Raw genomic sequence first — 16416 nt, 5'->3', positions numbered from 1 at the left:
CATTTCCCAGTCAATGGAAGCTTGTGGTTTGACCTTGTTTTCTAGTTGATATAGTCACAGACTTCAATAGGTCAGAACCAAAAGCCATGTACTTTAGAATGCTTGTAAGAGGCTCATCATTGACAGTAGGAATTATAAAATTATGTATAGCCAATAGTCACATGAAAAGTTAATAAAAAACTGGAAAGTGAAGTAGAAAATTTAATATTACTCAATGAATACAGTATTACATTTGCTTTTGATACAGTGTAGCTAAATCGATAAATATATTTATTAATACTTTTGAATTAAATATTGCAAAATAAAATAACTTAAAATATTTAGTGACTTGTGTGGGTGCATGTACCTACTTGCACACATGTGAGTGCCACAGTGCACATGTAGAGAGAAGAGGACAACGTTCAGAAATTAGTTCTCTGCTTCCTCCATATATATTCTGGGGCTAAAAGTCAGTTCATCAACCCACGGAGACATCTCACTGGCTCTAAATAAATTCTTTAAATCTCTATTTGCATCCCTTAAAGTTTCCATACTCAAGTTGACAAGAAAACAAAACAAAAGATACTACTATCTCAGTTTATTTTCTGGCCACAGGCTGGTCAATTTTTTTTTAAAGAACATAGATTTGTTGGGCTCTTGATTGTGGAAACTGGGAGTTTAAAGAACACAGCAACAGTGTCTGATTAGGGCCTTCATCCTACATCATAACATGATGAGGGCATCACTAGTGAGACAGGGCAGATGTGATAATGAGGTTTCTCTACTTGTCCTTATACAGCCACTGTGCCATCATGGGGATTCTATTCATGGTCGTATGTAAACTCAAGTTAATAAAGACACTGAGCAAGAGTTCTGCTTCTTAGCACACAGCAAAAAAAGTTTTATTGCTTTGAAAAGAGGAAATATTGCTTCATCAAACCACAAATAGGCTGGCCCATGACAAACGGAAGAAGTGGATACCACCTTGCCCCCTGTATCTTCCTTTGAAAGATACTATTGTGCCTGTGAGTAATGGGCACTTGCTGTGCACAGAAGGGGGCCGATATCAATCAGGGTGTGGTAGATGTTGTTTAATGTACTTCCTGTAGGTGGCCTCCCAACAGATATGTTCAGAGTGTAGGAAAAAAGCAGAGAGCAATTAAGTTTATTATGTAGAGGGCCGCAATAACATTCACCACCACAAGATGGCGCTGCCTTCCACTGTGCGCCATGTGGAAAGCTGGGATAGCTTTCGCCATTAGAAGATGGAGCTGGCCTCCACCGTGCCAGCCGACTTCCTTTCAGGAAGTTAACTGTGTGCGCATGTGCAAGAATGCCTTCGTGCCAGGTCTTTGCCCACTCTGGGGCGTGCCTAATGAGATCATGGGTAAGCAACCAATCAGGTGTGGATGCGCCGTGCTAGGGTGTATATGAGCTGTGCCTTGCCGGTGCGCGGGCCTCTCCTTAAGATTAAATAAAAGTTTAGCTGCAACAAGGATTTGTATGTTCCCGCCTGTTTTGTTGCTGGCGAGGGCGCGTGGGACAATTATTCTGTTTTCTGCCTTCTTTTTCTCTCTGGACAACTCGTCATAGAGCAATCTACTGAAGAGACAAGACGGGAATGGTCTTGGTGATCACTGTTTGACTCCATGCCATCTCCCTCACACTGACCCTGTCTAAACATACATGGGCCAGACTCATCTGTATTAATGACTCTCCCCTTAGATTCTGATTATCACCTCGACAATTTCCATAAGGTGTAGTTACAGTCAGCATACAGTCAGTTCTCTGTATGCTTGGGATTTTTATTCCAGGTCACCTCATCAATATTACATCTAGGAATGGCCAGGTCTCCTATGTAAAATTGTGTAGTAATAGCAAAAGACCCAGACACACCCTCCTTACACCATAAATCAATTTAGATATTTTACAATATTCAATACAATGTTGCTTCTAATAAAACATCTTGAATTATTAGGAAATTGTAACAATCAGATAGATCTCTGCGTGTTTCGTACAGAAATAACATCTTTTAAATAGTCCCTTCTTCCTTCTCCTCTCTCCTTTTATTTGTCCTCATTTATATCCTTCTACATCTACTTTTCCTTTCCATTTCGTTATTCCCCATGAGGACAGTGATGTATTAAGATAGAAACTCACATGTAGCTCAGGGTAGTCTTGAATTGAAAATCCTCTTACCTCTACCTCTTGAAGGCTGAGTTATAGGTGTGTATGTTGTGCCTAAGTTTTTCGAGCAGAAATCCATGAATGTGGAACCCCGAGCTACAAATTAACTGTCTAATCTTTGGGAAATTGCTAAGGTGAAGACAATATTGAGGAGTATACTCAGAGAGTACAGCCATGCCTCCACTTCTGTTAGCTCCTGGAAGCACATTACTGTAGGGATATAGAATAAGCCTAGGCATTGGTTCTAAAGCAGTCTATTTCACTTGAGACAATTAGAAGCACCAAAATGACAAAGAGGGACTAGAGCTTAAAGCACCATAAAGGCCCTCTCAAGCCAGACAAGGACACCAGGAGATGCTCGAACAGATTCAATGATTCTTGGCAAGACAGGAAAAGGTGTCAGAGAGGGTTCCAAGGTGCTTCCTTCTAGCTTCTCACAGTGTTTATTTTATTTAAACACTAGTATTTATTTAAGCACAGACACATATCACACAGGGTAGAGATGAGTATCTTTAAGATTCACATGGAAGTCTTTCTAGTCCACCTCCTTGCCATTCAACAGAGCATCAGAACATGGGATCTGCAGCTGACACTTTGAAGCAGTTCCAGAAAGACCCTTGTTATGTGACTATTAGTTTTCAAAATGTTTAATTCCAAGGTATTCAGAATTTGAAAGGTTCATAGGAAGAACACACAAGTAAGTGCCTTTGGATCTGTTAGTGATGGGCAGGGAAAGAAAAGTCCTAGGGGTTTCCCTTAAAGCTTTCCCTCCTGTGTTCCTTTACATCATGCGAAGCATGAACTGGGATTGGTCTCTGAAGTCTCACACCACTTTTCTTTGGTAATGTTGTCTGATGAACAGGTAATGAATTCTGGTCTTTGATGTGCATGCAGAGATCATTCCCTAGTAATTGAATATATTTTCTTAGAATCAATATTTAATTGAGCATTGTAAAACATCTAAGCTGATTTACAGTGTAAGGAAGATGTGTCTGGGTTCTATGCTTTTCTATACAATTTTACATGCATCGAGCATAGTTTAACTCAACAGTGTTGTTGTGGCTGCTCAGTATTGCTTCTTGACAATCTAACTCACAGGAAGCATATTATACTGTTATATCATGAAATTTGCACTGGCAAACATTAAATCAAAAAGTGTCCTTTCTCAGGGCTGGAGAGATGGCTTGGTGGTTCAGAGCACTGACTGCTGTTTTGGAGGTTCTGAGTTGAAATCCCAGCAACCACATGGTGGCTCACAAACATCTGTAGTGAGATCTGATGCCCTGTTCTGGTGTGGCTGAAGATAGCTATTGTGTACTTGGATACATGAAATAAATCTTTTTTTTATAAAAACTGTCATTTCTCTGGAGTATGCTCAGCAATTAATTTTGTATAACCAAAGTAGGAGAGCAGCTTTCAGATGCACACATTTACAATTAATAGAGTCTGCTTTTGAAAACTGTTGTGAAGTGTGATGCAGATTTCTTCTATCTAGTCCTCTTGACCTACTATAAATTTGTTCATTATCGGAAAATTAAATTTAACTACTTAACTAAATTATGGATATAGTGATACAGGGAAATTATATTAAGAATAAAAATACAAAACCCTTGCCAAAAAAGGGAGAAGAATTTTTGTCTCCCCTCCTTAAGGAGGTGGGTGAAATTTATTTGAGATGGCAAAGGGCTCTATGGCCTATTTGAAGAAGAGGGTGTGTTAACTAGATGCTTTAATTAGGACCTAAAATACAGATCAGAATATTCCCTTTTGTGTGGGACAGTCATGTAAAATGCATGTAGTTGAGCAATTTTGCACATCCTGTCCTCCAGTAGAGTTCTGATCACATTGGAAATAGGCTACCGAAGTGTGCTTCAAAGATTCACTCACCCAGAAACAATTTTTCTTTTAAAACTAAAAAAACCTGAAATTTTTTTTAAATTTAATTTTTACTTTAAATCTTTTATTTTTAAATGTATTCATATAGGTAATGTAACTAATTGTTTATGAAAACTATTATACATTTTTCTAATAAAATAAGCATCACACACGAACATTTATTTAAAGGAAATTCACTGTACACAGTATAGCAACTTTCTCAACTTTTATCAACTCGTTATATGAGATTGGTTCAGTAGAAGCCACCAGGGGGCACCCTCCAGTTGTGTAATACTTAAGGTGTCCTGGACACAAGGTGACACTAGAAAATTGATGTCTCTAGGAATGCTGCACCCTATTAGACTAGTTCAACAGGGAAAAACATGTACTTCAGCAAAGGAAATGACAGTGCGGGTGAGTAGACGTTCAGTGCTGTGGAAGAAAAATAGAAATAGAGATCCTTGTGGAAACAAGAGACTGTGATTCTCATGACTACTACCTACTAACAGTCCCTTCTCCACATCCACAATCTGTAACTCCCTTATACCTATGTGCAGAGTGACGCCATGACATGTCACTGATACACCGGCTGCTGGTCTATGTCTTATGTGTGAAAATCTCCTTCAGTCATGAGGAAGAGTTTTCCTTAAAATATCATCCTCAGAAGCAACAGAAATTACCAAGTCCCACAACTCCTGTAGTTAATAACATGCCTGTTCTCCACTGGCAGCCACCATGGCCCTTCCACCTTCGTGTGTGCTCCTGTGTGGTATCAGAAGAATCAAACACGTCAGTCTTTTCTCAGAAGATGGGATTAAAGGTTGTTGTTGAAAGAATAAGAGAAAAAGAATAGGCTAGAAAAGCATCTACCACAAGTCCAGCACAGCAGTATGGGGGCTTTAATTTCCCTAGAATCTTTATAAAATGTCAACTCTGCATAATAAAGGTTAGGGAAAAAGGAAGAGACATGTGGGCATTTGAGAAAACTATTTACGTAAGAAAGTATTTCTAGTCTTAAAGTCATGCTTCCCAGAAACATTCATTCTGTATATTCTCCTCACCGTGCCTCCCTCCACCTCCCCTACCTAGACAGTGGCTAATGATCACATACACATTTTAAAGCTGTGCGGTTTCTTTCTACCTGTGACAGTCCGAATGAAAATGGCCCTCATAGGCTTTTAAGGAATGGCAATATTAGGAGATATGGCCTTTTTGGAGGAAGTTTGTCACTGTTGGGTGGGCTTTGAGTTTTTAGATGCTCAAGCCAGGCCTAGTTGCTCCCTTTCTCTTCTTGATGTTTGCTAATCCAGATGTAGAAATCTCAGCTACCTCTCCAACACCATGACTGCCTGCATGCCATGTGCTTCCCACCATGATAAAAATGGACTAAACCTGTGAACTGTAAGCCAGCCCTAACAAATTGTTTTCTTTTATAAGAGTTCCTATGGCCATGGTGTCTCTTCACAACAGAAGAAACCCCTAATAAGACACTACCCATTTGATTTGGGGGACCTTCTTAGTAAGGTTTTCCTGGGATCCCAACTGAGGGCTTAGGAAAATTCTCAGGGCAAGTGGGCCTCTTACCTGTTCCTTATTTAATTTTTTAAGACAGAGTATCACTATGTACCTCAGGCTGGCCTCAAGCTTGCAGTCCTCCTGCCCATTCTCTTGATTGCTGTTATTGTAAGTATGCAGCATCGAACCAGAATAGACTCACAGACTCCACTCTGGAAAATTCAGTGTTTCTGAACAATCAGGAAATGGGTTCAGGTAGGTTAGATAGACCAGTCCTTGTTTGTATTGTTTTACAATATTTAATGTCTCATCACAATGTCTCAGCTCAAAGATGTTTAGTGGTAGGAAACTTTGAGAAATAGCCAGTGTGGGTTCTCTGAGAGTCATGAGAACTGACAGCTTGATAGAGTTAGTGGTAGCTAGCTGACTCCAGTCCCACCATTAGCCAGACCTCACATTGGAGCTGTGCAGGAACCAACAACCCCAGAATTCCTGGTAACTTCCAAGATGTCCTTGTGCTCGTAGCCTCCTTAAGTATTTAATATCTATTAGGATACCCTTGGGCCATCAAGAAGAGTAAGTATACTCTGTTCATTCTGAATCCTAAGGCAAGCACTTACATAATACACTTAATTAACATTAAAAATTACTAACACTTACTGAACTCTGTGTGCCAGAACTCATGTTCCATGCTTTATAGGGATTATCTCATTGTAGAAATATTCCCATATAAAACAACTTTAACCAAAAATATTGGTACTTAAACTTTAGTTGGCTGAAAATTGTACATATGTGGAAAACACATTTACTAAGAAGACTTTGGTTAAATGATGGCTTCCATAGTCTCCTTTTGGACTGTGTGTTTGCATTAATCCTGGCAAGTGCATTCAGTATGTATTTATGTACTGCTCTCTGTCCTTCAGTAGTAGTAGTAGTCCCTTAACCATGGCAAATGCATGGCAAGACTCCAGTGGAATATCATCAAGCCTTACACATGCTGTTTTTCTGTACATGAATGTTGTTGATAAACTTTAGCCTATAAATTAAACACAATAACAGGTTAACAGCCATGTTTAACTGTATGCTACAGTAAAAGTAACACAAACCGGCTGTTTTGCCCTTAAAATATTATGTGAACTGTTCTTCCTGTGATGATGTGCGATGGCAATGCCACTCCATAGTAAGATAAATTTGGAGAGGAAACACAAGCACTGTGGTAGCAATGGGCTTCTATAGAAGGGTTATCTGTACACAGAGCTGCAGTGACAGTAGATTTGAGACAGAGATGGTGATGGAGCAACACATGAGTGGGTGATATATACAAAGTGTATACAGACAAAGAAATGGTTTACATCTTAGGTGTGAAACCGAGGAAGACAGCACAAAACTGTGCTGAGGGCTTTTCTGTTCGTAAGCTAGTCATGGCACAGAACTTCAGGGGACACCTGCACTGCTCATGTTGCCTTCCACCTCCACCTTGGTCCCTCCTCTCTGAGCTTCTGCAGCCCTCACTTCCTGTGCATTGGGTGCCAACTAACTCTTCTACTCATCTCTCATGTTGATAACACCCTCTTCTCTGGACCACAAGCAGGTGGAACTCAGGCTCTTCTGTCGGCTCCTCGGATGCTGGCATGACACTCCTCCATTGTCTTCTGAGAGCGTCACTTTTCTCAATGAACAACAGAGCAAAAGCTGGGGAAGGTGCAGCCCGAAGCGCCTTCCTGGAAACTGCCCTCTGCTCCTCAGTACTATCCCAAGATTGAGGAACCCCCAGAGTGGCAAGCTCCCCTCAGCAGCCAGTTCCTGCCCCTGTGGTCTAAATGCCCCTGGTTGGGGGGCAGGGAAGTCCCTAAAATAGTTCAAAAAGAATCAACAACAAACCGTGAAGAACTTTGTTTTGCCACTCAAAATTTAGAATTCAGGTTTGGCTGTGGCCAAGGTCAGGATTAATGTTTTCCTTTCCATGGGCCTTTAACCCATTGAGACAGCTTGGTGAAGGGCTGCTAATGAGATTCTGAAAGTCCCAGGTGAACCGGTTACAATTCTTACCTGACCCACTTGGTTTCTAGCACCCAGGTCCTAACCATCTCTTCATCCTTTTGTTATTAGTTCTTACTAGAAGCCTAGTGTCATTTAGAGGTTGGTTCTCTTAAGAGGTAAAGCCACCAAACTTACACTAAAGAGAGATACTCATTAAGAAAAAAAATCTAAGTCCAGAGAGACAGTTGTTAATAGATCAGCTGACTCTCTGCTCACGTTTCTGTTTCACAGGCACAAAGTTTGGGCTTATTTTTACAATGGCCTCTTTGTCCCAAAAAGGCCTCCTGGTTTAGCTGTGTGACTAAATGCTATTTGTCCTCTTCAGTGGACCTCTATTTTCTGGACTCTCTTCTTGTTTTCTCACCATCCCACTTGAGATGCTTGTTAGTAGCTGTTACCAGTCCTCTTTACTACCAAGGAAATACAGAATCCTACTAGAGGCCAGAAAACATGTTCCACACATGGATGGAAGGCCCTCACTTCTGCCTGTTGACTTCAATATGCCTGAAGGTAGGGAGTGCCAGGTCTACCTCCAGACTCCAATGGTGTGTCTCTGAGGGGCTGGAAAAGGCCACACCAATTTGGCTAAGGTAAGAAAAAGTTACAGAAACTTGAGGTGTTAAGATAAGTTGCTGAGAGAGTTAGTGTAAGTTGCAGAAAAAGTAAGGTTATATAACAGAGAGCCTGAGGAGGAGAAAGGAAAAAGAAGATAAAAAGAGCAGGAAGCTAGGGAAGAAAAGAGACAAAAAGAAGAGGAAGCTAGAGAGCTAAAACGAAATAAAAGAAAAGAGAGAAACATATACTGGCCACAGTAGTTAGGGAACCTAGGAATACAGTATCTGGCAACAGAAGAGAATTCCTGGCTAAAGGTCAGAATGCCTATTGTAAGAAAAATGACAGTGGGTCAGGGACTGCCCCAGGATAGGGGGGAAGCCCGCCCAGTTGTTTTGTGAATACAGGGGGAGGCAACACTCTGTGCTCCTACGCCCAAATGGGCTAGTGATCAGCAGAAGACCTTGAGTACAGGGGGCTACTGGCAACAAACAACACTTATGGACTGCCTGAAGAACAGTGGATCTTTGCGTGGGCCAGGTAACCCACCAGTTCATGGTCATCCCTGAGTGCCCCTATTCCTTGTTCATGAAAAATTTGCTCTCCAAAATGGCTTGCATGGGCTGAAATGGCTGAGTGAGGGCATGTGTATATATCTATAGACTCTGTATGTGGAGCTTAAGACCTCTCTCAGTGCACCAGTACCTGATGCTGGGAGATGTGTGGCTTAGTGCCGTTCTGCCTGGAACATACCATTCCTGCCAGCCGGGCACTAACAATTATCACCCAATCCAGGACTTAAAACTGTGGTAGAGTGGCTGATGTTTTTACCTTTGAATGGAATATACCAGAGGATGGGACCACTGGTCAGCTGACATGGACTAGATTCTCCACTGGTTGGGGGCAATCTGGTCACCTTGCTGCCCAATCCTGACCTGCAGCCACCACAGGACGAGTGTCAAGCACTGGCAGAAGCCCATGGGTGGAGGAAAGACCTCTGTGACTGACTGATCGACCCCTGCTGAAAGTCGAGGCTACCTTCTCTACAGACAGGAACAGTTCTCTTCATGAAGGTCAGAGATGAGTGGGTACTGCCATGATGGACAAACAAATGTCATCTGGGATGGACAAACCTCTACCCCCCAGCAAATCAGCGCCGCAGATGCCTTTGCAATCTCTTGGATGCCCTGATGAAGCCAGCAACTGTGAGTATTATTCATTGCCCAGGACATCAGGAGGGAAGAGATTCAGTGGCATGGGGCAATAACAAAGTAGATTGAGTGGCTCGAAAAATGGCTATGCAGAAACCTATCCTGGTTACAGACCTGCAAGAGACTGGGAACTGGGATCGGACTAAAGGATGGCCTCACTTAGAATGTACAACAGAAGAAAAGTCCCAAATTGCTTAAAAGAAAAAGGACAATGGCACACTTGAGGGGAAAGCTATACTCCCCAGAGAACAAACAAAGACTCTCTTTGCCAAATACACAAATGGACTCATTTGTGAGATAAGTAGCTTGTCCAAGTAGTTAAGGCATATGTAATAGCCTTTAAGATTTTAGCCAGAGAGGCAGTAAAAAAGTATAAGGTATGCCAGTAAGTAAATGCTTAACAAGCAAACAGGGCAAAGAGACCTAGAGAGTTTAGTGAAAAGTCAAAGTGAACGTCACTGAGATAAAACCAGAAAAATATGGTTACAAGTATCTCCTAGTGATTGCAGATACCTTTTTAGGAATAGATAGAAGCTTTCCACACCAAGCAAGAGAGGGCCTCGGTAGTCATCAAGGAGACACTGGAAGAAATCTTCCCCCGATCTGGAGTGCCCAAGGTAATCTGGTCAGACAATGACCCTACTTTTGTTGCCAAGGTAAGCCAGGGCGTGGCCAAGTATTTAGAGGTCGATTGGAAATTACATTGTATCTACAGACCTCAAAGTTCAAGACAGGTAGAGAAAACAAATAAAGCTCTAAAGAGACCCTGACCAAACTGACCATGGAGACTGGCGCAGACTGTGTGGCACTCCTTCCCTCTTGCACTCTTCAGAGCAAGAAACATCCCTTGCAGATTCAGCCTTACTCCCTTTTGTGATCTTATATGGGGCCTCGGCTCCTCTGACTGTATTAGATGATGTTACTGAACCAACATGTCATAGTAATAATGATTTGTATGCCAGGCTAAAAAACCTACAGGTGATAGAGAAAAAATCTGGTCACAGCTGGCAGCAGCCTATGCCCCAGAGACACCTGAGACATCTCATCAGTTCCAGGTCAGAAACTCAGCTACATATGATGACACCGAGCCCAGACACTTGAGCATCGCTGGCAAGGACCGTACTTGGTGCTGCTGACCACCCTGACAGCCGTCAATTCTCAGCCCTCACCAGCCGAGTACTAGCTGTTGGGGCTGAGAGCTGGGACCTAGAGGGACACTCAGATCTTCAAAAAGCTACCTAGACTTGCACATCAGATAAGTAGATACATCAGAGACGTGACTGAGAGGTTGCTATAATGCACAATTAAAGAGTGTGCTTTAGAAACAAGAAACTCATGTTTGCCCTGGATTCCATCAAAATAGGTCCCCCAATCATAGGTGTGGGGGTAGGACATATGTTGGTACTCCTAACACTTCTTGGGACTGTGCCTCAGGGATCACAATCTGTATATGTTTAAAGGTTCTAAAAGACAGTCATGACTTTGGTGTGTAGGTCCAGATAGTGTCCAGATTGACAGGTAGAAGGACATCTATCAGAACTCTGTTTGAAAACACCACCAGCCTCCCATAAGCATTTGTGTAACCAAACAGTAATTAGTCCTAGGACAGCTGCCACTCATTACTCTCTGCTCTAGCTGGGCTGTTACTGATAATTTGCTTGGTTTAAGTTTTTGACCCATGCGTGGCAAATAGGCTAATTGTTTTGTTAAACTTCAGGTGAGTGCTGTTCAGTTGATGGTTCTGAGACAACAGTACCAATCAGTTAGGACAACTGGTGAAGCTGAATGTGAGACTTGATACCAAAATTCTAAGATTAGAATTACTTAGTAGAAGAAGAGGGGGATGAGAGAGTTTTAAACTAGCTCAAAACTCAGAACAGGATCTGACTCAGGAAGACAGATGGTTAAAAGTGCAGGCGGACTGGTGCAGACTCACTTACCCTCCGGATGTCACCGGACATGAGTAAATGAGTAACGGGTTCTGTTCTGCCCCTGTGATGTTTGTTCAAGCCCCCATTGTGCCCTACAGATAATGTTCCAGCCTTTGTGTCCTGCAGATACTATTCCAGGAAACCTGGGCCAAAGCCTAACCAGATGTGTATCAGATGCAGATGCTTCGTCAACTCTGACAAACATTTACCCTAAAGGTCAGGAATCAAGATCTGTTCTCAGGAGAATGAGGGCTTGACTTTCCCCTGATTTAAACCCTAGGGTCTTAAGAACAATCCTATGACTTTGAAAGTTTCCCCTTTTGACATATTTGGTATTTCCTTTTGACGTCCCCTCATCTCCTGGGGCTTGTGACTTCTTCCTTTAAAGAGCCCTTCTCCCAGCCACTCAAGTTCACCTCCTCTGTCTCCTGCATGGGATACTTGTCAACCGGGAGCTCCTTACGTAATAAACTTCGCCTCTGCTTATTGCATTAAGATTGGTCTCTCGTGTGTCTTGGGTCCGCGACTTCCCGAGACTTGAGTGAGGGTCTCCCTTTGGGGATCTTTCAACATACATGAATGACAGATAAAGCCACACTTAAAAAGACTTTAGGAAATAACCTGTGGTGGTTTGTTACCACTCCATAGGTGCTGAAAGACCATAAAGCACAGAATAAAGATTTGGGGAAAAAAAGAGTTCTTTTTCTCCTCTCCTCTCTCAGTGTCCCTTCCTCTCTCCTACTCACCCCCTTTTCCCATGGCAATTTCCCTGGCCTTGGTCCTTGGGGCCAGTAAGCTTGCCCACCAGAAAGCATCTTCCAATAAACTGTCTTTGATATAAAAAAAGAAATATTTGAAGAAGCAATTGCTGATGAATTTTAGAAATTGATTGATACCAGCAGCATAACTGAAAAATTCATAAAATATTAAAAAGATAAATAGGTCTGGAAATTAAAAATATAAAGCCTTCTACATCATACCTCCAAACAGCTACATCTATACCCAAAACAATAAGCCTGTCAAAAACCTATACACATCATTGTGTCACACTTGAATTCCTGAGAAGAAAAGATTTTGAAGGCAACCAGAGAAATAGTAGCAACAATAATGCAGAAAGTGAAGATAAAAATTATAGTCATTGTCATACCGAACTTGTAGTAGCTTGAAGGTATCTTTAACATGGACTATGGGAAGAAAGAAACTACTAATACACAATTGGAATTAAAAAGTAAACTAAACAGAATAAAGACTTGTGCAGGCAAACAAATATTGAGTACACATCATCTGTGTACTCATTTCAATCAGTGGATCACTTTCATGATAAACTGTTTTTCAGGCAGGAAATACTATGACACCAGAGAGAAACTGGGATCTATACTGTACAGAAAACATACTAAGAATCAAATAAATAACTTCTATTTTAACATTCTCTAATAGAATATTGGCAATGGTAAAAATAGTATCAGTATTCTATTTGTTTACAGAACACACAGAGGTAAAATATGTGGTAATGCTGATAACAGCACCACAAAGTTAGGAATGAAAATTGAGAATTTATTATGCTAAGTTCTTCATAGTGCACATAATTTGAATATAGACTCTGATTCATTAAAAGCATATACTGTAAACACTGGGATAACTACAAGTATTAAACATAATTGTGATGCTCTTTTATGTGAATACAACATGCCCTCCAGATCAAGGAAGACCTGAGTTTTTAGAACCATGAGGTCCTTTACTGCAGGGACAGCACTGGAGCCTCCTGGGAAGTCAGAGTAGAGCTGCCTTGGGACGAAGGTCTGGACTTGTTGGAGGACATGTATCACTGTAGAGCTGAGCTGTGATGTCTTATGCTTAAGCTCCACCCAGGGTGGAATACGTCCCTTCCTAGCTGCCTTCGGATCAAGGACTCTCAGCTCTTTCTCCAGCACCGTGTCTGCCTGCGGCTGCCATGTTTTCTGCTAATATGATGATGGACTGATCATTAACTGAAACTGAAGGCAGCCCCAGTTAAATGGTCACCTTTGTAAGAATTGCCTTGGTCATGGATCACTTCACATCAATGAAACCCTAAGACAATGGTTCTTGGCGGCTTGAAGTCTAATGCAGGGAAATTCATTAAATGTTAACAAAATGCTTTCCAAAGAGAATAAGGAGGAATGAGTAATAATTCAACCGTAATGATGAAGTGAATAATAAAAATGTGCAATTTATAACTAGAAATGCCACAGATTTTAACATTCAACACATAAAAATACATTAATCATGAATTGTTTAAACACACCAATTAAAAGACAGTGAGTATTCAACTGGTTAAAAAGCAGTAATAAACTTTGTACTGTCTATAAGAATGTTTATGGTGGATACCTTAAGCAATAGAATTCTGAAGACGCTATACTAATGTTGGACCAAGTCCAATTCAGAAGGTAAAATTATGAAGAATGATGTTGCTTGGGAGGAAAAGGCTAATTACTAAGAATATATAGCAATGCAAAAAGTATGTGCATGGAATGTGAGAGTTTCTAAGGAGGTGGAATAAAGCCTCAAAAAAGAGTCCAGATGGTACTGGCTTGCGCTTTTAATCCCAGCACTTGGGAGGCAGCGGGAAGAGGATCTCTGTGAATTCCAGGCAAACCTGGTCTACAGAGAGAGTTCCAGGACAGCCAGGATTACACAGAGAAACCATGTCTCAACAAACAAACAACAAACCAACAAACAGGCAGACAAGCTTAAAACAAAAAAACAGAAGAAAACATGGAAACGCACAAATGTAAATTCAGGAATCCGGTTTTGAGCTGTGCATGGTGGTTTTCATGGCTGTAATTCCAGAATTCATGAGTCAAAGACAAGATGGTTAGATGTTTGACCCCAGGCTACACTCATTCCCAACTGTACAGCACCAGGCTTATATGAAGCTGAGCCTTCGGGTTCTAGCTAAGACTAGAAAATGGACACTTTTGGGTCTAAACCTCGATTGCCAGGTTACATTTATCCAATTGGGTTTGTCTCAGACTTTGCATGGACAGCTACGCCCAGGCTGGTAGGAGGAATGGTTTAAACAACACATGGCTGGTTGCCATCTTGACTATGGGGTAAAGAAGGAGGAGTCATAGCTTCACCACTGACTTAAGGCAGCCACATGGCTGGCAGCCATCTCTGTTATGGGTCGGAAGAAAAGAAAGGAACGCTTGGTGGCCCTGACAGCCAAACCTTGTCCTGTAATAGTAACCCACTTAGTATTGTGAAGGAGTTACATTGTTTTCTCTTGTTAGAACTTAGTTTTTGTCTTCCAAAAATGATGGTTATGCTCTGTCTGTATACTTAAAAGATATTTATTTTAACATACAGGGAAGTTTAGAGCAGGTAACTAAAAACAGACAAAGGTTGTTTATCTCAGACATGCTTGGTAGGTAGCAGCCCTCAATGCTGTCAGAGAACCTGCTGAGAATGGCATTTGAGATGCTTTAACTCACCATGACAGAGGCTCCCAAATCCTAGCAGTGACATCTTCAAGGCCTCCAAGAGGATGTGGGCATCGTGACCAAGGACTCCACCTGGACTGGGGTGCACTGATGACTGGGCATTACTTCCCCAATGCCTCATCCACTGCCAGGACCCTGCCCAAACCGTGGACAAATGGGGCACAAGACAGGCATTCTGTTGCTTAAAATAGAGTTAGGTCGGTCTCCTGAGTTTCTCCCAGGAAGAGCAGGGTTGCCAGACCTGGCAGTCAAGGCTGACCTTGTGGTGGGACCTTGGGCCCCAGTGAAGCCATCGACACCACAGCATCCCTGTAGGGCGGGCATCCAGGTAACCAGTCAATCTCTTCCATTAATTGATACGTAAGCCTGTGAATTATCCTCCCGCTCAATCAGGTAAAATCCACTCTTCTCAGGTTTGAAGGGTTTGATGACAGACAAGTGAAAGAATCAAATTTCTTCTATTCCTTAACCTAAAGAAACTCACCTTTCCGTAACGGATCCCAGTTATCGACCACCTGCATCTCACGGTGAACAGCCATATAGGAGGAAAGGGTAAAGTTTAAAGTTCATGCAAGGTCTGACGATAGGAAAGCTCTGAGGAAGTGTTTTTGGCTCTAAGGTGTTTTAAGGTTGGTAAATGCAGGTTACGAGTGTTAGAGGATGGGATAAAAAGTGTGGAAAAGACTGAAAAAACCTACCTGTTCCTTCCCCGCACTGTGGTTCCGGTGCAGTGAGGCTCTCTGTGTTTACTTCAGTGCGGCCCCTCAGGCTCCAGTGCTGCCCCTCAGACTGCAGTGCAGCGGCTCAGGCTCCACTAGAGCTCCTCCTGTTCCACATCAGGGCCGGAACTTTCCTCATTGAGGTTAAGTAGGAGGATTGCAGATGGAGGAAGGCACGGTCTCTGGCGGATCCGGTCCTGCTTTGCTCTGTTTCTAAGAACATTTCACAGACTTTCATACACCGCCCTCGAGGGCACTGCATGCAGTTTGTCAAAAACCTAAAACCCTGACAGCCCGACCTCTCCTACTAACAAAGGGTTGACTGCAAATCACCGAATGTAAATTATTGGGCCTCATGGACATCAGCATGGGACGCACACGAAGAAACGATCACATAACTGTACGGTGGCTACACCACCCCTGAGTCTATTATACACCCAAAGGCTAAGTCCGGGCATCACAGAGACGTTTGCAAATCTGTGTTTATTTCCACAATAGTCAGGAAGTGGAATCAGCCCAGATGCTCGACAGATGCACAGATAAAGAAACTATGCTTCATATTTAATGGAAGTTTATTCAGCCATAAAAAGAGCGAAATTTTGAAAAATCTATGCAGGAAAATGGTGCCAAATTGAGATCATGTTAAAGAAAATAAGTCAGACTCAGATATACAAATATTGCATTTTTCTTTTCTATGCATAATCTACATTTCACCCGAAAGACATTGAAGAAGGAAGGGCCGATGTGGGGAGGAAGGCTGGACAGGTGGTCGGTGGGCAATTACTGTTAGTGTATGTAATGGCTATTCCTGGATGTCAACTTGACTATATCCGAATTAACTACAATCTAGACTTGCAGGGCTCACCTGTGATCCAGACCTTGTGGCTTGAAAACACACCTTTAATCAGGTTATACCTTTTTCTGG

General features: G+C 42.1%; 1 protein-coding gene across 1 annotated transcript in view; it reads left to right on the top strand.

Annotated features, from left to right (window-relative positions):
• The window catches only part of LOC148006785 (uncharacterized), a 48674-nt gene extending 33031 nt beyond the window's left edge, over positions 1–15643 (top strand). Inside the window, 3 exon segments of the mRNA XM_087596722.1 lie at positions 10338–10478; positions 11417–11506; positions 15528–15643. Coding sequence (XP_087452848.1) covers positions 10338–10478; positions 11417–11506; positions 15528–15643 — 347 coding nt within the window.
• Positions 15644–16416: the final 773 nt, after the last annotated feature.

Source organism: Rattus norvegicus, chromosome 1 (assembly GCF_021556685.1).
Source record: "Rattus norvegicus strain SHRSP/BbbUtx chromosome 1, alternate assembly SHRSP_T2T, whole genome shotgun sequence".
Lineage (NCBI taxonomy): Eukaryota > Metazoa > Chordata > Mammalia > Rodentia > Muridae > Rattus > Rattus norvegicus.
The sequence above is the reverse complement of the archived record's forward strand: the minus strand, read 5'-3'. Positions and strand labels throughout refer to the sequence as shown.